Consider the following 22,708-nt stretch of genomic DNA (forward strand, 5'->3'; position numbering starts at 1 on the left):
GTGTATGTGTGTGTGTGTGTAACTACAGTAAATAAAGAGCAAGATATGAAAGGCGGACTATGCTTACAACCCGGACAGAGGACAGATTGGCTCTGAGGTTGCTTGTCATTGGCACTCGATCACACGTAATTTATATTAGGTAACACTAAGTTAACTATAACATTCTCCAATTAAAACTGATTTAACATGAGGAAACCTCTGCATTATTGTGCTTTACACAGCAACTCAAGAGTTGCTTGTGATAGTCAAATAAGATTTTTGGCTAGTTGCACGGAAGAAATAGGGTTTAAATAGGATTTGCTAGTAAATGTTACTATAGCTATTATGTTATTAAGTGTTACCATCAGTACTGACCTCTTTGATCATGAAATGTAAACGATGACAAAATCTGCTGATGATCATCAGTTATGGCACAAATCATTTAGAAACATACAAAAGCCTTGGCTCTAAAAACCATGCACAAACAGGGACACACATGCGAGCACACACACGCACACACATGCGCGCACACATGCACACACACACACACACACACACACACACACACACACACACACACACACACTCCTTGATGTGCCCAGGTAAAATCAGTGAATGTCTGAGATGAAGGACTTAATTTGTCTTTTCCACCTTCTCTCCTTTTCTTTCTGTTCCCTCCTTCCCCACCTCCCTGCCCAAATATAATCCTGTTTAAATAATGGATGTCTTATTTACACACTCTAATTTGTCATGCAAAGCTGGTTGCAACGAGTTTTCTGATGCTAAGCTACAGCTATTGTCAGATTCCATCTCTCTGGAACTCTCAATAAGAACTTCCATTATTTACACAGTAGTATATTTCAGTGCCTTTGTTCTCTTTCTAGAAAACCCAGGTGACGGGGACCCACTGGGGGTTTTTAGAAACCGTTTCCAGGGCGGCCTTGACGGTGCGGTAGGTCTCATCCAGGTTGTCGTTGATGATGCTGAGGTCGAAGTAGTGGCCGTAGTCCGCCTGGATTTTGGAGCTCTCGTCGCACGTCCTCTGCAGCTCTTCATCCTGAGACGGAAAGCACGTGACTTGGTTTAGCATGTTCTTATTAGACTCCCAGGACCTCTGCTATCAACTATTTTCAGTTTATACTGAGGTCTACGCTGCTTCCTGAAAGGTTTGTTTTCTCTACATGAACATACTGGAAGTGTTTCTTACCGTCAGTGTCTTAGTAACCACCCCTGCCTCTGCGGCTGAGTGGTTCATCGCCTTGAGCACCTCGAAGTCTGGAGACTGAAGGAACACCACATAGGGCAAAAACTCTGACGTCCTCAGCACTTTGAGAGACTAGAATGAACACAAATACAGTGGATTAGAAAGAGTGTCTTAGAGAGTTTAAACAGCTGGGTTAGGTCCACCAACTGGCTGGAGATTGAGACTGGTCACAGTGAACATCAGTTGATATTAGAAGCCATGAGCAAGACACATGACACTCAGCTGACTGAATGGATCACAGACTGGTTGAACTGGACAGCTTCAAGATAAACTGGAGAGAATATGAACATCTGTAAATGCCACATTCTTGCAACCGTATTGGTCTGTGTAACAATGTTGTTTCTAATATTTTCTCAAACTCATTTACTGTATGAAGGACCAAAACACTTTACAGGCTCAAAAATGCAATATGGCTTAATAATATAATAATAAATAAGTTATGATTTTCACAAAGGACGGTACATGTACAAAGGACAGTCTGAAATGCAATGAATAAGAAACATCGTTTTTTTAGGGATGGGTTCAGAACCAGGGTCTCTCTGACTGCTCTCTGTTGGGGCAGAGCTCCTCCACATACACACAGACCTCCTCTGTTCGCAGCACAGCATGCTAGTTCGGCTAATAGAGAATTGTTACAAGCTGAAAGCAAAGCTGTCTGTATGTAGTCTAACTGATAAGCTCAGTTTGCCATGTATCTTAAAAACTGGCAAATGTAAGCTTAGCTGCTGGCAGAGTAGCAGAGGACAGAGGACAGGACGACTGATACTGACTGATGTCTGTGTTTCTTCACAGGGTTCCCCAAGAAATCATTTTCCAGGACCTTTCCAGGACATTTTTCAGGGGATTTCCTGACAATACAGGACAGAACTTGCTAACAGTCATATAACATACCGGTAGACCTTATATTGCCACAGCCCATAAGTAAGAGTTCAAATTAAGTAGGATTTACATATTCTCACCCATTAGTCTATTAAAAGAAAATGTACAAAGTGTTTGCTGCTTTTCCAGGACGTATGGGACCCCTATTTGTCGTAGATTTCCTTCATTCTTTCTTCTTTGTGTAGGCCATATTCTTATATTAAAAATGCCTAAAATGACTGTGAGTAATGTGAAAGAGGTCACTTGATGAACCCACAAAGAAGTATCACCACACTTTCCAAGTGAGCCTTATGTTTTGGTTTAACGGTACTGTTTCTGTTTGGTCTCACTGCTCCTGCAGCCATTTGTGTAAGGGGCGTGTTCATGCTAAAACAGGGTATTAAGCTGCTTCTTAATGTGTGTGTGTGTACGTGTGCGGACCTGAGGGTTGGTGTCCAGTATGCAGATGCGTCCAGCCTCCACAACCTCATGTATGGAGTCGATCTTGATTCCGTACAGGTTGCCGTCGTACTCGCCGTGTTCAAGAAAGCGCCCGTTTTTAATGTCGGTTTCCATCTTGCTGCGGCTGGTGAAAGCGTACATCCGACTCTCGCGATCTTCTTTTTTGGGCTTCCTGGAGGTGTCTGGACAAACACAAAAACCCAGTCATTTATGCACACACAGGCATTTCCCTCTCCCTTTGGGTTAAGCAGCTCTTAGTTTGTTTAAATCATTTATGCTCACAATCTGCTATATGCTATATGATGCACAATGTCAGATTTCATACATGGAATGGTGGTGCCAAAGAGAAGCGGATCCCTCAGTAAAAGCTTGTTCTTCAGTCTCCGCCGCCCCACACCCTGGGCACCAATCAAAATCAGAGTTTTTCTCTTGAAAGGCGGGACCTTGGCCACCTCCTCGTAGAGCAATATCTCATGTCTATCGAACTCTGAGAGGCAAAGAAAAAGGAGGAGGACAGAAAGTAGCGAGGGGGGAAAGAGATTTAAAACACTGGAACGCGTTTTGGAAGTTTTTTTAACTATAAAAAATAAAATACATCAATATTTTAAGTAACACTAACAAAGTTTTGCAATAAACACTCTTAAGCAGCTTTTTCTAGAAAATTGAAGTAACACTAACTACATTTTGTAAGTTAAAGAAACCTTTCTGATTCAATACTTTTTATTAGGTGTTTTGTTTTCACAGTACAAATAATTACTAAATTAAGTCAGTGTCACTGAAAATTACTTGTAAAAGCTGTTTAATCAAAAATGTTTTTAACTTACAAAATGGAGTTAGTGTTACTTAAAACGTTTGATGTAATCAGTTTCAACATTTTCAGGTTTTATAGTAAAGAAAACCACTATCATCACTTAACTACAGGGCCAAACTAATAATAATGTGTTTTACGGGACAAGCTTTCTTACCTGCATTTTTGGTGGTCACATACATCATTTTCTTCTTCTTCTTCCCACCAACACCAGTACAAAGATTTCCTGTCATATAAATGGAGCATCAGGCACTGAAGTCAGACTTGCATTATTAATTACTGGCGCAATCATCAGCGGACTATCATATCGATATCATATCAATCACATTCATAGAGGGGTACCTCATGTTGCTAATACCCTGAGATATTTTAGGAGCTCCCTTAAAGAGCAGAGCCTTTTCTGCCAACTAACCATTTACTGTAAATGGACAGCTCCTTAACATAAGTGTCTCTGACTGAAACATCAGAGATTCATGGAAAAGTTTAACATTATTAAAGGAAAAGTTCAACATTTGGGAAATACACTAACAGAAGAACGGACGAGATGAGAACATTAATACTAAGGAAACAAAATAACTACAGCCACCAGCACCTTTAAAGCTCACTGATTAACACGTTTTATCTCACTTGTTTAATTCGCACAAGTGTATAACTGCAACCAGTGAAGACTACAGGAAGTTACTGCCACCCAGTATCAATCTTCTCATTTAACTTTCCCCTGAAGAGTGGTGATTATTATTAGCAAGATGAATTGGAAAAACATGACTCTCACATCTCATGTCATCCTCTACTATAGCCTCTACTATCATCTTGATCTTCTCTCTTGCATATTTCACGTCTGCAGCCTCTTCAGACATCATATTACTTGTTTTACAGTTCTTCATTAGGCGTTTATTAAAGCTCCTCTGATCATTGATACTTTGGGTACCAACTAAAACTTTTTACCTGGCATTTAGCTGCAGACCTGGCATTTCACCACCAGGTGGCAGTGTAAACAGATGGGAACAATGGCAAACAATGTACAGTTGGGAAGGTATTACAGTAACAGTAAGTACTACCAGCTAAACCTTCTATTCTCAAGTCAACTAAATAAATCCCACTTAAAGCTCTAAAGTGTTTTCATGTATTACTCATGCATGAAATGAAAAATTAAAAAGGTTTATTTTCTTTATTCTTCTGTCTGCACCCTGTCATCATTATGTGCCACTTTTATTCTTTCATTTTTTTCATTTATAATCATTCTTTCATTGATCATCGACCATATTTTCTTTTGTTATTATTCTTTTGTTCCAGTTACCTGCAGGCGCCAGCTCCACATCTCTCTTGACAAACGCTTTCCTCTTCTCCTCCAGCATCTGACTGGGGATCAGCCCCGCGCTACCACCCTCCACATGACGGGCCTGTATGAAACACACACACACCCACCCACACACACACACACACACACACACACCCACACACACACACCACAAAATATATACGTCAACAAAAAGACTCATGGTCATGTGGTCTCAGTCTGCTGTGGGATCAGCAGAACACAAATAAATTTAAATCTATTAGGGCTGCAACTAATAATTATTGTTGATGTTGTTGATCATTTTCTCGGTTAATCGATAAGTCGTCAATCAAAAAAAAAATGCTGATCGCTGTTTCCCAAAGCTCAAGGTGATGTCCTCAAATGTCTTAAAGATATGCAGTTTCCTGTCATAGTGGACTGAAGAAACCAGAATCACTTCACACTTGAGAAGCCAAACTCAGAGAATTTGGACATCTCCTTTTCCATTCCATTCCTCTTCAAAAATGACTCAAAACGATTAATTGATTAAATAGTTGTCGATTAAATTAATAGCTGACAACTTATCAACTAATCATTGCAGCTCTAAAAAATCTATTCATACAAATTCATACATGCTGTTTTTGTACTCCACCTGCCACCAATTGACGTCATCCTGGTTGACTATCTGCAGGATGTCTCCGGTCTCAAACCTTAAGCCCGCCTCCTTACAGGGAATCAGGTTGTCGTTGGCTGGGTCATAGTCATAGTGACACTTAAAGAACACCTGGAGAAACAGTTATACAAACAGGTCAATATTCACACTTGTCTGTTTCTGTGTCCTCTGTGATGCAGTTGACAATGTATGCTTCATATTGAATATTATTTCTGGCTATTTCATAAACAGTCATAATGGACTGCATTTATATACCGCCTTTCTAGTCTTCCGACCACCCAAAGCGCTGTACACTACAGGTCACAGTCACCCATAGTCATACAGTGATGGCAAAGCCCGATGCACAGCATTATGAGCAATTTGGAGTTCAGTATCTTGCTCAAGGACACTTCAGCATTCAGCGGGAGGAGTCGTTGATCATACCACCAACCTGATTAGTGGGTGACGAGCTCTACCACCTGAGCCACAATGTGCGTCTACTCTGTGTATACTGTTGGTATCAGTCACCTGTCTTGGTGGTATGGCTTCATGGTAGCTGGGCAGGATCTTCAGAACTACACTTCCACTGGCTGCTTGCAACTCCTCCTGCAGAACCCTGGGGTCCTGGCCCACCTCTCGTCCATTCACCTGCCAAGACATTGGACAAACGAAAGTTTATGAACTGACACATTAATAAGCAAATTTGCAGCACTTTTAATGCAAGATCAAAGGTAAGCAAGAAGTTCACAAGTATCACAAAAGCTTGGTGAGCCAAAAACTGTAAAATAGAGGACCCAGGACAGAGCCGCGAGGCACTCCACAGTTAAGATCAGTCAAGGATCAGTCACATGATAACGAACCATGATCTTTTCCTAAATCAAACGGCCAACAGTTTTGGTCATTGGTAATTACATATTTGGTCGCTAAGATATGAGCATGTGTTGTTCCTTTAAGACACACTAGTTGGGGACATATAGTGTTTTTGGAGTGATCAGTGATTTTGGGTTTCAAAATAAAAAAAAAAATGGAAGCGGTCAGTAAAGGTATACTTAGTTAATGTGGTCTCTTACCTCTTTGATGATATCTCCGACATGCAGCAGTCCTTGCTGGTCTATCATCCCACCATGGAGGATGCGGGCTATGGTCAGCTCACCGCCATCCACCTTGAAGGTCACACCCTGAAACACAGTTAATGTAGGCTATTGTTTGTATCATCAATGATTACAAAATTCTACTGTAGTGAGTAAAGACAAACTACACATAACCCTCTGTTGTGTACTGTTATACTAAAAACATTCAGGCATGAGGAACTGTTGAGTTTCTTATTACAATGTCAATATTTTCACTGCATCGTCACTGATTAAATGCTTTTATCAGAATCAGAAATACTTTACTTTAATACTATTAATCCCAGGGGGAATTTTATAATCAGAAAAGTGCACACAGTAGAGTGATGATATCTGCCAGGTGTGTCCCAGCTGCATTATTTTTTCCCTGCTCGGCCTTTGGATTTTGGTTTCTGAGCCACAACAAAGGTCCAAATGTGGCTTGCAACAGGCTAGGTAAGCCTTGTTTTTAACCAAGCCCATTTCCAGAAATGCCTTTTGCCATGTCGTAACGCATAACGTAAAATGGTGAATACTGCAGTCACCTGCCAGCTGGTTAAAAGGAGTGATGAGTCAGCAGCCAATTTATATAGATAAACAGAGCTATCAACAAAATAGGTTTTTCAAAAATGTCAAAAACTCAATCATGAGAGGTCCTTGAGCATACAGTCATAAATGTGTATCTTTTTATTTTAATGTTACCTACCAGATGCTCCCCCGCCACTTTGCGTATGCCCACCATGCGGATTGCGTCGGGAGGCGGGTGCAGGTTGTGTTTCTGGGCGCCCTCCGGCTCATGATCCACAAAGTCACATGGGCTGGGGGGTGGGCTATCACATGCTTGGGACGCCACTGAATCATGAGTCTCCAGCAGAGACTGACAAACCAAAAAGGAAAAAAAAACCACGTTAGACATAAAATAGATCCCATAAATATGTAACACTATTTGCGTTTTTGTTCTGACTAACTGGGTGAAGAGAAAATACACCTGGAAGTGAGGCTGTGTGAGTATGCTGGTGAGCTCAGCTACAGTATTGGAGTGATGTGTGAAGGGGTCCAGGTCTCTGAGGATCTCCTGCAGGAGTTCCACGTTGTTCTCCCTCACTGGCGACAGACGCGGCTCCTTCAGGCTCTCCTCTTGTTCCTAACACACAAAGACACAACAATATGATAGAGATGCGGCTTTCCAAGTATGTGTGTAAGTCCATCTAAATTATGGTTGTAATTAAAAGTGTGTGTGCATTTGTGTGTGTGTACCACACCAGAGGGCTCTCCATGATGCCTTTGAGGTAGATGAGGTCCAGGTCGTTGGCCGTGGTGGAGCTGTTGGTGCTGTCACTCATCGCGTCCAACATCTGGGGCACTTTAACGCACAGTCAAATACAGACACACACACACAGAAGATACTTGTTGATGTAGCTGTTCGACCTCTGGACATGATGTAATCAAAGCTCACTGGTTTTTATTTTATTTTAGTATCTTCCACATGTTCTGCAAGTTTTAGAAAACTAAAACAATCCTAGTGTTGGTTTCAGTCCCTCATTCTCAGTGTCCCTTGGTCGAACACTACTCCACTACAGTATTACTGAGGTGAAATATTAGTTTCTTTAAAACATGCAAAAAATGCAAAAATCTAGAGCCAGCGTTCGTCCGTAGAAACATGGCGGACCCCACGGAAAGCAACCCACGGTGTTCGCAAATTAAAACATCTTATTCTAAGGTAACAACGATTATTTTCAGGTGATTATACACTAATGAAAACATACTTATATATTATATCCCATTCCTGCCAATAGATTCTTCTAAAAGTTACACACTGGAACTTTAAGTCAGATATAATTGTACTGGTATATGTTTTTCACACACTGATGAGCCCTTTTGTAAACTGGTTTTGAACGGTGGGCGTGAATAAAGAAAACACAGCGAATAATCATATGATGATAGAAGCTAATGTGGAGGAAGGTGTCTGATCTCACCAGGCTCTGTCCTGGTGGAGGCCACAGGCATGGTAGTGCTTCGGTCAATCTGGGAGAGAGAGAAAGAGAGATACAGAGAGAGAGAAAGGAAATTAAGAGTGGGAAAAATAGAGAGTGTGAAGTTTTGTGGTTTAGCAGCTGAAAAGGTGACATTTTGGAAATAATAGGTTTTCAATATTAAAGTGTCTTCAAAACAGTACCAGTCAGGATAGGTTTACACTTGGGTTTCAGCCTATAATGGCCATGCCAAGTCAAAACTCCCCAAGACGCATGCAGTACTGTTTATGTTACATCAGACAACATACTGATCTAGTTGAGCAAACATATCCCGACATTTTCATCAGAGTTTGCACTCTTTTTGTGAAATTATGCTTATTCGCTTTCTTGCTGAGAGAAAGGAAGAAAAGAAACGCTGATTCTTCCTTCCCTGAATAGTAGAGATGCCCTTAAGCAAGACCCTTCACCCTTACACTGCTTCAGTGCCGATACAGAACCCAACAGTCGAAGGCGGTGGAAGGAAACGCGGTGAAAGGAAGAAACAAGTATTTGGAAAAACACTGTTTTGCTTTCTCTCTAAATGAGAAGACTGATACCGCTCTCATATCTGTGAATATGAAGCTACAACCAGTGTGTGTGTGTGTGTTTGTATTATCGCCCTACAGCCGTCATATGCAAGCTCCTCCTTTTCCCACCACAACACAGCACAACAAAAACACACAAGTACGACGCATACACGGCAGGCTGTGACATCAGCATGGGAGGGCGGAGCTCCAGCGATCGTTCTGGAATTGAGCAGCTGAGAGACACAAAAGTGAATGGGGGGGGGATGTGGGCGTAACTAATCTATACACTGCCATGACAACAGACAATACAATGGAAATTTGGAGAGAGAGAGAAGAACAAAGAGGCACACCCCCTTAACTAGTATATGGAACCCCCTCTACTTCTGCAGCTTTAACTCTATCTATCTATCTATCTATCTATCTATCTATCTATCTATCTATCTATCTATCTCACTGTGTTGCTATGACTGCTGCTATAGCTCATAGCTGCCATGGAAACCCGCCCTCCTTCAGTTTTTCCTCCACACACACACACACACACAACACACATTCCCATTGCTACGTATGCTAGAGTAGGCATTACACAACACCTCAGGCACGAGCCGGAGAGAGAGTGAAAGCGAGGATGATGCTTGTGAGGAGGATGGAGGGATGCCTGGATGTAAATCACGATCTGTAAAAGATAGGATTCACATCCATATATCAGCCTCTATCATTGATCTGTCTCACTGGTTGTATGCACACTGATGACAGCACACGTGATGGGAAACACTACAAGATACTAATTCTGGGTACTACGAGTCCAATCCAGTTGTAGACAGCTGTGAGACACATTTCTTTGTTATTTTTCAGGATTTGGAAACTGGGTGGTTTTTATTAGACCCAGCTGGACACAGGACAGGAGGAGGAAGGTGGACTAAAAGTTAGACCCAGACAAAACTGGATTACACATACTAAGCTCTTGGCTATTAGCCGTGATATGAAGCTGTGAGAAGAAAAGAAGCGTGTCTGGTCCTGAACTGTTCAGTCACGTTCTTCTAAAACAGCCAAATTGCCTTTTCTCAAGAATAACTTTTATTAGTAACAAGCACTATTACAGACCATCCCCTAAAACCCAGAACTAAATACTGAAAGGAAAAACTTCTATACAGTGGAATCATTTTACTAATTCTACTTTAGTTTTATTTACACAATATCATGAAAATGTTGCAGTTATTACGACAACTAACAGTTAATGAATGTTCAGTTCATGACACACACAACAGTAGGAGAGAAAAAGCTTGCTCAGCTACCATCACCTGGACTATAAGAAGAGCCAAACACACACACCCACACACACACACACACACACACACACACACACACACACACACACACACACAGAGAAACACACACACACACTAATTACTGATCTCACACTGCTGTGAACTCCATCTGCTACCCTCCACCTCCCTCTTCCTCCTCACCTTGCTTCTCCTCCTCTCTCATACCTTTCTCCCTCCATCCTCTTCCCCTCCTCCCTCTACCCCCGTCTCCTTCTCTCAACATCATCAACTCCCCCTACCCTCTCCTCTCTCCCTCACTCACACGCCCCCCTGATGCCCCCTGATGGCCCCCCTCTCCCCTCCTGACATCCTGCTCCCTTGTTTACACCCTCCCTTCTCCATCACTGCCCCTCCTCCCCGCGTCTCCCACCATCATCCATCTGCTAAGCTGCACCAATATGTAAAGAAACCAATGTTGCCACTGGGGCGCGCGCACACACACACACACACACACACACACACACACACACAAACAGTACACAAAAGGTGTTCTTGCAAAAACTTGGTTTTAACTGTGTTGTGTAGTGAACATATTTGTTTTAAAAGGATTCATGAATTAAGATACAATGCCGTTCATTTTCCATATTTGAATGATGTTTACGATAATCTTTATGTCCATAATTGGTGTAATGTATAGGGGGTGCGTGTGTGTGTGTGTGTGTGTGTGCAAGTGCTTTGTCACGTTTTGTTTTGACGTTTATCAGTTGAGTGTGTTTCATGAGCTCTACTCTATTAAACCTTATACAATGTTAACTTTTCTATCACTGGCAGCCCTCAAAGTGTGTCCCTCACCTAACACACACACAACACACACACACACACACAGAGAGAGAGAGAGGGGTCTTCTAAGAGTGGTCTCAGGGGTCACATACACATATAACAAAGCATAATGACGCGCGCGCGCGCACACACACACACACACACACACACACACACACACACACACACACACACACACACACACACACACAGGCTCCCTGACAAACAAGATGCTATCGAAAACAACGCAGTTTGGCTAACGTTAGCTTATATGTCGCCCTGGTAGCGCTACTATATACAAACAGTCCCGCGCGCACACGTACGCACCTTTGTGAAGCCAGTCCAGTGTAACGTTAGCTGAGCTCACGAGCCTCAGAGGGAGGAGAAAGAGGGAAAAGAAGCACAAGATGCTCAATGGCGACTGTAGTATGTGAGAGTAAAGCCGCGCAGGTCCGTGGCTACGCTCAATAAGAAGCCGTTTTCCTACCTTTCAACACAATGAGGCAGGCTTCCCACTGTCTGGGATGTCTCGTGCGCTTCTTGTTGTCGTCTGGTTTCTTTTCAGCCGTCAGCGACCGTGATGGTGTCGATTCTTACAGGGAAATGGACGTGGCTTCCTAGAACATTTCAGAATAAAACTATTTTAAGAAATATATATGAAGTTTCAATTAAAAAACGGATGTTAAACGATTGATTTTGTCTTGAGAATCAACATGTACGACTTAAACTATACAGTACGCACCATGAAGTGGGTGAAAGTTTAATACGTTTAACATTTAAACCTAATTTTGAAGGCATACTCGAAACGTTTCCGGTAAAATTGTACATATTCCTTGGAACTTGACACCTAGACCGAGTATTATAGGAGTATTAAATGGCAGGTGCATTGTTTTTGTTTGTTGTATTTTCTCTGCCTTTCTATGAAGTTAACGTTACTTAAAGTAGCCAGAGTTGAAACTGTGGCACCTGTAACAACCCAGAGAGCTTAAAATTGAGATCCAAGGCATGAAAAGGCACTGTAACAGGCCTGTGCTAAAATAAAAGTCAGAAGTTTCAAGTTTTGACGTGCCCCTTCATTTCGAGCAAAATGTTTCAACTTAATCTTGTCAGTTGACCTTAAACCCTAAACAAAATATCATCCAAAGTTCCCATGTAGCTCTGTAGTTGGAAGGATGCTGCAGCAGTAGGTGTAGGTCTGCGATATGTGAAAACAGTGCAACAGCGGCACACAGTGGAGACATTTGACTATTACACCCACATTGAGTTGATTTGTGTGTCAGCTGTTGTATTTGGGGCATGCACCAATGCTTCCCAACCTTTTTCCTTGAGGGACATAGTTGAAGACATTTCATATCATATTTAATGCATAACCATAACAGAACAACTGATAAATGATACAATGATACAATGAATCCCAAAAGGGAACACAATAGCAGCAGGAATTGTGTAAAACGAGCGATTTGGATGAATTCTGACCAGATTATTTCCTTTTTTTTCTATTTTCTGATATTTTTTACTTTTTGTACAATTCTCTGTCTGTATTTTTTATGTTTAACAATCATACATACTAAATAGGTTTTTTGACAGATTCAGTGTTTCTTCTTTCTGGTATGTGGCCATTGTTCTATTAGCTCTTCAGTAGTAAAAACTGCGTACATCTCCAATGCAGGACGAGGCTGCTAAGCAGAGAAGAAAGCCTCTGTAAATTTAGCTTGTGTTCAGGTTTTAGGAGTTTAGATCTTAAATAATAATCCAAACCTTAAAAATAACAATTTAATTAAGTTTTCTTCACAGAAATCAATGAACTACTACCTTAAAATCAAGAAGGCCCTGTAAAGCTTTGGCGAGCTCTGGTGTGAGCAGTGGTGGGTATTACTTCATATTATAGCTCAGTAAAAACAAGGTAAGACAGCAGCAATATCTTGGGAACAACCTGGGTGCTACTAGTGTCCTTTGTGATAACATGGGGTTTATTTTCTGTGTTTGTGTAATAATGAGCAGAAATTTGAGGATAATAACATGTAAAAATATCTCCAGGTAATAATGGGGCAGAAAATCAAAAAATATGTTAATAACAGAATAATACTTGTATTTTCTCTGAGAGTATTGAGATATTATCATTACCTTGTTATTATTGCTGTAATTACCCCACTATTATTCCTGCTCTTCCCACGACATACCCCTTAATTAAAAATGTAATGTAGTGCCATAAATAAATGAGTAATTGTATTACTTTTGTACAAATAAAAATGCACCTTTTGTAGGTGTATTGAGTCTTGACTATATATATATATATAAAAAACTAAATAATATAAAGAAAGACAGAGAATATGTACAAAATGGCCACCCACTTAATTATTTTTTAAAATATTTTTAGTAGAAAGGTATTGGAGTGATAACCATTGCCTTTGCCACAAACTGGGCTTGAAACATTAATGAAGGTGACTAAATATGGAAAACCAAATAAATATTTAATATTTTTCATATTATATGGACCACACATAAAAATACATTGACTTTATTTGCCAAAGTCATTCACTGACAAACAAATGTACTGTATATTATCCTATGTTATTATTATATTATATATATTATTATTATATTTACTCTACAAATGTAAATGTGTTGTAAATCCAAGGACCACAAACACAACATTATTGCTTATAACTTTTACTATGGTCCCAACTATGGTGTAATTGACCATGAGGACATTTGCGGTTGGCAGCTTTTGTCTCGCACTAATGTTAATGTTAGTGTTTGTGATTTCTCATTAACCCCAATGTCTCTCCCTTCCTGAAGAGGCTAAATGTACTGGAACTGATCTTTCCTTCAGTTTCTCCTTCTACTGTCTGTCCTCCTGACCCTGAATCCACACAGTTTTTCATCTGTTCGCTCTGGAAGAAGAGTGCCCCTTGTTTTTTATGTGCTGGAAATGAACCAGATGTTGTAGATGCAACCCAATGGGACATGAAGTGAGAAGCAAGTTAGATGCCCTTAAGAGGCTGCCAGTCCTTTTAACAATCTTCATGAGTCTTAAATCTAAAGTGGTGATGAATTCTTAACAAAGAGGATTAGTATTAATCCACTGCTGAAAATGGTCCCCAACAAATGCACTGTTTCCTCCTGTTTGAGTAACGTTTGCTAAAAACTACAGTGCCCTGCTGTTTCAGGAAATTACTTAGACTTGTAAGACTTGTTAGACCTTGACAAGATTGTAGGTAAGAAATAGGCAATGCAGTATCTTTCGTGCATTGAGCTGGATGGACTCAATGAGAATGACCTGTCAATCACAAGGTAGCCACGCCCTAAAGCATACCCTGCTTTATGGTCTATTTTACTCTAAATGGGAGTATCATTTACTAAATGTAGTGCTGTTTACCTGAGTCTAGTCTCGAGAAGTTTTTTTCTGTTATCTCAGACTTGTTGACTTGGTATTTGCACTCTGACTTGTCTCAGACTTGGCCATGGTCTTGACTGAGTCCAGCAATATACAGTTGTTGTATTTTGGAAGTTCCTCTTTCAGAACAAAATGGAATGCTCTTGTTTAGAAAACAGCCATTGGTTTAATTCAAAATCCATAGTAACCATCATATACCGGGCTGCCAAAGCTCAGCTCATTGGCAATGGCAAAAGCCATTTTTTTCTGAATTGGTCTTGACTTGGACTTGAACCTCTTTGGACTCAGTTTTGAGTTGGTCTCAGCTAGTCATGGTCTTGGACTCGGCTAATAAGTCAATTGAGAAGTAGGGTCATTTTTTTATTACATTACATGCACCCGGGCTTCTTTTTGCTACCAATGGAGCTGCCCCCTGGTGGCCATTAGAATCAATGCAGGTACGTCTGCATTGTCCTAATTTCTCAGTACCAGAAACTCCATCCACTATTTATTATACAGTCTATGGTCCAGACTCAGATATAAAATGAGTAAATTCTACACACCCACAGCATCATCCCCCAAATCCCCCAAAAACTTCCTGATTCATCAACAAATTTTAATCACACAGAAACGTTTTTATTCGTTGATTCTGATGTTCCTTTTTACAGTAGCAACAGTAAAACAAGAATTTCCTCCTCTAAACAGTGTTGGACAGCAGAGGGACATTAATGCTCACGCACACACACACAGACACAGTTCCACCTACTGATTAGTAGCTCTGATCTCATATGTATATATTTTATTTCAATAATAAATTATGTACAATTTTGTTGTAATGAGAGACAGTGACAGGAGAGACAGAGAGAGCTTGTGTCCCAGTCAGTGATGGTCGTCAGTTGGGGTCGGGTTCATGGATCAGAGGATGAGAGGCACATTTCGGCCCCTCCAGATGCATTGTGGGATGCACCCAGAGGGAATGCCCGATGAGTAGGGAGATGGGCGGCGGAGTTACCACATGTAGGACTCGTCGTATCTGTGGAAGAACACAAGAAGGAATGTTTAATTGCTTGTATAAATTGTTAACATTACATTACAGGTCACATGACTCCTTCAGCTTATGTGTGTGAGGGTCTTTACCTTGATCTCTGGTCTCTGTTGCTGTCGCCACCAAACAGCAGCTCTGCAACCACATCCTCCTGAGCTGAACGCTTTCCATACCTGGGAGAGAGCCAAGAAGAGCAGTTTTTAGCCATCCTAGCGGCAAATGTATTGACATGTAGTGGATGGATTTCCATGAAATTTAGTACAGATGTCCATGGTGTCCAGAAGATGAATCCAACCAACTTTGGCGATCCCCTGACTTTTCATCTAGCCCCACCTTAAAGTGGCTTTATTAAGGCTTAAAGTTATGCATAATTAAGGGCGTGGTTGCTTTGAGTGGCAGCGACTACACTGAGCTTCCCAACGGCTCTTCATAAACCTATGGGTGACGTTACAGAGGCTACGTCCATATACAGTATTGCACTTAATATTGATCGATGGATTTAAACAAAACAGAGGATGGTCGAAATATCTTGGATTTTACTCACTAATGGGTCAAAACCCTGGATCCCATAACGATTTCCCATAAAGGAAATGGATACTGGATCTTTTGATTAGATCTTCCCAGCCTGCTAAATGCCATCCCCCGTCAAACTCCACACCTCCAGTTTGTAACGCAAGTTTTCTGTTAGAACCCCAATTACATCACTATGACCCTCACAGGCTGAACAGCCCTCCTCATGACTCATATGACTCAATTGTGACCTTTACGTGTGAAATCGGATGAAATCTGTGACTGAGACAAATGAAAGCAACTCTGTTTTTCAAAACTGAGACTTCTTTGCCCATGACACTTTGCTTCCTGTCTCATAGAGGAGCCTCTTTAAAATCTTCGGTTTTGGTGGTCGTGGTGGTTCACTGTGTTAAATCAAGTGCAGAGTTTATGTCATACATTCTGACAATTCAATACAAATGTGTCTTTTTGCCTTCTCGTCTCTCTTTGTCCATCATCTGTGTCCTCCTCTGCCTGCCTGCCTGCCTTTTAATATATTGGTTCACTTCCCATCACTTTATCCTTAATGCTTTAATTTCACAGTCAGTTTCAGACTGTGCACGCAAGAGTGTGTGTGTTTTAATGCCGGTGTGCGTAAGAGGGTGTCTTTTCCATGTGTGGATGAGTCTTACGATTCTCTTGATAAGGAAACCAGGGGCTCACAGAGAGCCGCAAATGCAAAATCACAGAGCCGTTTAACAGAAAGTTTACTTGGTAATGTGTGTGTGTGTGTGTTTGTGTGTGTGCATTAAACAGCGCTATTCAACACAGCCCCTGCAGCGCGACTTGCAGCTCCTCTGTTTTCCCATCAACCACCTGTTCCACCTCCCCCTATGACCCCAGTACCCAATCTTATGCTTCGTTAACACACAGAGGTGTGTGTGCGTGTGTGTGTGTGTGTGTGTGTGTGTCTTGCCTGGTAGGAAAGCAATCGAGCAGCTCACGCACCCTGCCTCAGCTGTCACACAGTGCGACGCATCAGGATGTAAAATGTTACCCCCTCTGATAATGGCCCGTCTGGACCCATATATCTCCCTGGTTGGTCCTGCTCTTATTTTCTATCTGTCTGGCCGTCTTTCTCTCTATTTGACTGTCTTTCCCTGTCTCTGTATGTCAGCTTTCTCTGTTCTTTTCCTGAGGCTTTCTTACTCTCGCTTTCCAGAGCCAATTTGCCTCTTCTTGCCTGTTGTTCTCTTCAATCTTCATGGCGATTGTCAGAAATATAACCCCAGTATAATCTTTGTAAAAGTCCACTGACTCATTTTCTTTAAGTAGACTTAATATAATTATACAAATGTAAGCAGTATAATGCTGAATAGCTTAGGATTGTTCTATTTTTTTTTTATTTATGAAAATGTATTGGCCACTTTTGTGATAATTTTGACAGTGCGTTTGTGGATGCTAAGTAAATTTAACTTGACGGTAACATTTGTAAAAAGAAGATGGATTTAATTATTCAGATCAATTCTGTTCACACATTTTAATTGAGTTTGTAGAAATGTTGCATATGAGTGTACTTCAATTAACTGAATGGAATTAGTACAATTAACTTAATTTACACAAGTTACTTTAATGATACATATTTTAGAGTTACTTCTACTCAAATCAAATATCTTTAATGCATACATTCTTTGATTTAATCAACTTAAATGGTTTCCTCAAACAGTTTGAGTCAAACTAACTTTAACTGGGTTTTACAGTGGAGTTAAAGCTGAAGTATTCCCATAAAAAATACAGAGGACATGACCTCAGTGGTAGCAACAGCTCTACTTTCATGTCTTTAATAAAGAGCCCACTATAGTATATTTGTCCAATTATACAATGCTATGAACTGCTGTATATAGTTATGCACCAAAGGCTCCTGACAGCCCAGATCCATTAATTGTGAGCACAGCCTAAAGCACACAGCCATCACATTACCCAGCCTTTTATCTGATACAGCAAAACCTTCATAGAACCATGAGTTCTCTTATCACATATGTCTTCATCTGCAACCGCCGGTGAAATGTAAAAACGTTTAACTTGAAACAAATTGACTTTCTATGGCATTAGAAGTCCTTTTTAAACCAAGTATCTAAATATCAACGACCTATTTGGCTTTCATGAATAAGAACAAATAGCTCAGGAGCCAGACTGCTTCAAATCAAAAAATATGCCTTCTGACATTTCCATACCGACTTCTATACCTGCGAGCAGCAGGCCTCGGCTCAGGCCCCACTAAGTGGATTTGGGATTCTTTCTTGGGTCCATCTGTGCTGATTTTATTGCTCTGGTCCCGTTGATTTGGAGGCCTGGAGGTTTTGGAGAGTGGCCAGTAATCTAATCTACTAAGCTCCTGTGTGCGGGCAAAGGGCTGTGGGGGTTGAGTAGGGGCGGAGTGCATCACACATCGACAGAGCTCTGGGCTTAAGTATGAGCGGGAAACTCATAGAACTCGGTCACTATAATGGCTTGAATAAAGCAAAATGAAATTTGGACTAAAGGAGCAAATGGGAAGAAGCAAAAAAGACTCAGATCAGCTGCTGTTACACTTTTAAGACCGGAAAATAAGTTTGGGGAAGGGTTAGTTTCATTTTTCAGAATCCATATCCATTACACAGAAGGACGATACAGACATACCTTTATATATCCTAATGAGGATCCTCCATAACCTTAAGATTTATCTTTAGGGACTGTATGGAAATTATTAGGGAGGGAGGGGTGAACAGAAAAGAGTTTGTCAACTTTATTTTAGCTAAAGGGAGGGTAGTTTAGATAGAGGAGGGATTTATTACTCTAATCAGTGATTTATACTTTATTCCCGTGTCAGATTTGTTGGGAAGACAAAAAAAAAAAAGATTGCTGTGGGTCAAAAGTGTCCAGTTTACCCTTACTTTATTTATTAGTCCTTTATTGCAAAAATAATAATGTGTCTAGAATATTTGGCAATTTTTTTACACACTTCCAGTGAGTTCATTAGTGCATTGGGAAATTGCTATCTTAATGATTGATTTGGAATTTTATTTAAATCAACACATTTGGAGGGTCAGAACATGTCTTAGGAGGGCCTTGCCTTATTTAAACATATTACAGTGTATGATTGTATAATCATAATATTTAAAATATAATATTAAATATAGGATTCACAAATAATTTTCATTCCTAATTTAAACCTACCTGAGAGCTACACCCTCTTACAGGCAGATTCCTCATTTTGGACAGTTTACCACTGTCCTTATATGCCTATTGGGCTGTCTAAACTACAGATATATAAGATTAAACAAACAGTGTATGTGCACAAATACCCATACCGTGTGCTGTATATGTACTGTATGTGTGTGTGTGCATACCTCTGCCTGGTGATCAGATTGATGTAGTGTCTCAGGGCAGTGTAGTACTTGGCCAGCTCTTCGGGTGGGGCATCTTCACCGGGGTTCTCAGGTTTGGGGGGGTAGGCATCGGCCAGTGTTCCCAGACACACCAGCACACACAGCACTACGGCCACCAGCACCGTCCAGGGCTTCAGCATCACGGCCATCTGTAACAGGGCAGCAAGATGCGGGGAATTAGGGAAGTTAAATGAATGTCTCAGTCGATTCTGTAATGTATTTTTTTCTATTGATGGTTAATGTGGTAATTGAAGTGTGGCAAACTCTTGTTTTCCATTGTATCATTGGTCGAAGTGATGAAAAAGTTGAAAATAAGTAATATGTTTTGTTAAAAAAAATCAATGACTAAAAGAAAATATTGCCTCCTATCACAGATGTTTGATTGAATTAATCCCACGACACCTCTACTCTAAAGGAAATTGAAAATGATGGAGGCACAAGGGCTGATATAGACTTTCTCTCTTTCGTTTCTAATGAGAAAAATGGGCGATGCGTGTCAAACCTCCCCGGAGGGGCGCAGGGTTGTCGTTTGTTTTCCCCAGAAAATGTCTGCTCAGGCTCAGTTGGCTGACGAGTAAATAGAGGTGTTTGAAGCAGCTAAACAAGTCAATATGTATCATGTAAAGAAAAAAAAAGACCTCTCCGGGCTGCAGATTGACTTATTGTCAGACTCCCCTGGCTGAGTGTTGTTTAGTTCCTGAGGAGGATGAAGAAAATGGATTGACTCCAGTGGAGGAAACTAATTTCACACATCATCAGGGAGGCTGTTGGGTTGATGATTGTTATGAAATGGACATATTTTAAGTCAGTATGAAAATGTAAAATATGTTAATGATGCTCGGTATGCTGTTGGAACAGCTTAATTTCCATTCTAGTGTATTAAGAGGCAGTTGTATAATTTCTTTTATGTGAGCTTTACGGCTATTATTATCATTGTTATTATTATTATTAATATTATTAATAATATTATTATTAAGACTCCTACAATCACCGATTCTACTGCTACTAATAATAATGGTCAAGACTCAAGTATTCGTCGCCTGTCAAAATCTCAGTCTTCTTGGCTTCACTTGACACTCTCGTAATCACTGGGCTGACTGCTCTGCGGTTCCAAATAACCATATTAAAAATACATACAAACAGAAATAAAATAACAACTTGCCAGCTAATTACATTTTCTGAAAGCAGCTATAACAATAAACTATACCTCTCTGATCCATGGCTCTCAGTCCTCCAAACATTATTGTTGTCATTTTAACTTAATTTAATCTCATATTATTTGATAGAGTGTGGTGGCTAATCCACACAAATATTCATGGGGCGGCCAGAGGGCAGCAACAATCACATTTATCAGTATTTGAAGTCACAAACATTATATTATTGTGGCACATTAGTAAAGCACTGAATAGAAATGGCATCAGAAATCAATAAATTGCTTTATTTCCAAATCTTCAGACGTTTTTCCCCCAAAATCAGGCCTTTTTTCATTAAACTTAAGACTATCAGTCAGTCTAAAATGTGGTCATAACAGATCAGTTCATTCATTTTCGTTTTTCAACACATTCTTTTTAAAATTAATCTACATAAATTAGTTCAATTTGACAGCATTTGACACCAAACTGGGTGCCGGCTGCCGCCCCTGTGGCTAAAACAGAGTGCTTCTGATGAAGTTACAATGTGAGAAAGCCTATTTGAACAATGCAACAAGTGAACTGTGTTATAACTTTATTATTATGACTACTAATCTAATACTAATATCTTGCTCTGCCCACCTGCACAGTATGTATCTGCCAATTTTGTGTTGAATGCGTAAACTACACTCTTTTTTTACCATATTCCTTGAGTTTTCTAATCTTTATTATAGCGTCTGAGTTGTGAGACAATAAATAAAGTGTATAACATATAATAACATCGTTATTTAATATTACTGTACTGTATGTAATCCCTCATCCTATGTTTAAAACCCTCATGCAATAATAAATGCAGCGGCAGGTGTCTTTTTACAGATTGAGTCGAGTTACACTGAGCAACAGGTCCCTTCTGTCTGCTCTCATTCCTCCACATTACAGAGCGACTGCAGGTTCACAGGATGAGTTACAACTGCGCTATTTTCGACTGCAGCCTGTGATGTTTGAAACAGAAAAGTGAGTGTATCTGACTGTTCCTCTTAAAGAGCGGCTCTGCATATGGCCGCAGTGAGGAGACCTGACTGGCATCTGTCTGTGTGGTTCGGATCTGGCGCTGTCCGTGGTGCTGAACGGCTTCACCTCAGGTAGGTGAGATTTCACTCAAACTTCATGCACAAACGCGACCTCAGAGCTGTGAAGCGCACAATTTAACGCCAATGTTGTGTTCATGTTTAGAGTTCCTTAAAATTGTTGTCATGCAACAATGCTTTTCTTTTTTTTTTTTTTAAGCTCACTTTAGGTTTAACCTGCAAACTGCGCACCCTGACAAGTCATAAATAAAGTTGGAAAAAGTAATTGAACTAACAGTCTGACTGCAAAGATTGTGAGCTTTTTTCAGTCGATGGTAGAAAAAACTTTAAGGAAAAAAAAGCATTGGCTGAACAAAACATTTAACATATCAAGAAGGCTTTTATTTAGAAAATCTTGCTCACAGAAATTCTCTTCTATTCGGTCTGCAGGTATTTCTAAACTGTTAAGAAAATCCGTCCGAATTCAATTCAATTCAGTTTTATTTGTATAGCGCCAATTCATAACAGAAGTTATCTCAGGACACTTTTCAAATAGAGCAGGTCTAGACCGAACTCCTTATAACATTATTTACAGAGACCCAACAGTACCACCATGAGCAAGCACTTGGCGACGGGGGCAAAGAAAAACTGCCTGTTAAAAGGCAGAAACTTAGGACAGACCCTTCGGCTCTAGGTGGGTGGTCGTCTGCCTCGACCAGTTCTACGAATGCAGTTCTATATAGGATTATGCACAGAATACGGCCTATTAACACATATTTATTCCTATTGGAGTCAGAGTGAGAGTGCGAGGACTTACTTTGAGAAGACTTTGGAGCTTACAGGTAGAGGTCGGAACCACAGGTGGTTTTTCACAGCAGCGGATGTCTCGTTGGTGCGATTGTTTTCTTCGATCAGTCTTCACTCTGCGGGTCGCTGCACCTTGGTTCCAAACTCCAAACAGAGGAGATTTATATAGCTGAGCCGAACCGGAGGAGGGAGGGGTTGCGCCAAGGTCGTGCGTGAATTCGTGCGCGCGCGTGTGTGTGAAGAGAAAGGGTGGGTGAACAGGCCGAATGCGTCAGATGGTGATGATGGAGACATTACTCAGTCAGTCTTGTGTTTTTGATTGAGTTAACAGATGACAT

At 40.6% G+C, this 22,708-nt stretch overlaps 2 protein-coding genes across 3 annotated transcripts; both read right to left on the reverse strand.

Annotated features, from left to right (window-relative positions):
- Window positions 1–507: 507 nt before the first annotated feature.
- Window positions 508–11,632, reverse strand: mpp2a (MAGUK p55 scaffold protein 2a). Of its 2 annotated transcripts, XM_051389127.1 has the most exons (15): window positions 11,516–11,632; window positions 11,356–11,399; window positions 8,382–8,430; window positions 7,668–7,768; window positions 7,394–7,549; window positions 7,112–7,282; window positions 6,370–6,477; window positions 5,828–5,947; window positions 5,300–5,431; window positions 4,669–4,771; window positions 3,529–3,597; window positions 2,889–3,050; window positions 2,543–2,745; window positions 1,187–1,315; window positions 508–1,036 (listed from the first exon to the last, which is right to left on the reverse strand). In XM_051389127.1, exons 3-15 carry the CDS (start codon window positions 8,410–8,412, stop codon window positions 860–862), a joined length of 1,662 nt encoding a protein of 553 aa, XP_051245087.1. In that variant the 5' UTR covers window positions 8,413–8,430; window positions 11,356–11,399; window positions 11,516–11,632; the 3' UTR covers window positions 508–859. The 2 variants fall into 2 exon arrangements, with proteins under 2 accessions (XP_051245087.1, XP_051245086.1); XM_051389126.1 differs by lacking the exon at window positions 11,356–11,399.
- A 3,386-nt stretch (window positions 11,633–15,018) lies between these two features.
- Window positions 15,019–22,501, reverse strand: pyya (peptide YYa). The gene is made up of 4 exons (XM_051389218.1): window positions 22,381–22,501; window positions 19,328–19,515; window positions 15,542–15,622; window positions 15,019–15,437 (listed from the first exon to the last, which is right to left on the reverse strand). The coding sequence occupies exons 2-4, from the start codon at window positions 19,513–19,515 to the stop codon at window positions 15,413–15,415; spliced, it is 294 nt and encodes a 97-aa protein (XP_051245178.1). The 5' UTR covers window positions 22,381–22,501; the 3' UTR covers window positions 15,019–15,412.
- Between the last annotated feature and the right edge of the window lie 207 nt (window positions 22,502–22,708).

The sequence above is a fragment of the Dicentrarchus labrax genome, unplaced genomic scaffold (genome assembly GCF_905237075.1).
Source record: "Dicentrarchus labrax unplaced genomic scaffold, dlabrax2021, whole genome shotgun sequence".
NCBI lineage: Eukaryota > Metazoa > Chordata > Actinopteri > Moronidae > Dicentrarchus > Dicentrarchus labrax.

Coding starts and splice junctions, on each gene's coding strand:
- pyya (XM_051389218.1), bottom strand. CDS start 19,515: ATGGCCGTGATGCTGAAGCCCTGGACGGTGCTGGTGGCCGTAGTGCTG. Junction 15,623..19,327: donor AATCTGATCACCAGGCAGAG/GTATGCACACAC, acceptor GCTCTCTCCCAG/GTATGGAAAGCGTTCAGCTC. Junction 15,438..15,541: donor AACAGAGACCAGAGATCAAG/GTAAAGACCCTC, acceptor GTTCTTCCACAG/ATACGACGAGTCCTACATGT.
- mpp2a (XM_051389126.1), bottom strand. CDS start 8,412: ATGCCTGTGGCCTCCACCAGGACAGAGCCTG. Junction 6,478..7,111: donor AAGTGGCGGGGGAGCATCTG/GTAGGTAACATT, acceptor ACTGTGTTTCAG/GGTGTGACCTTCAAGGTGGA. Junction 1,037..1,186: donor TGGTTACTAAGACACTGACG/GTAAGAAACACT, acceptor TTTCCGTCTCAG/GATGAAGAGCTGCAGAGGAC.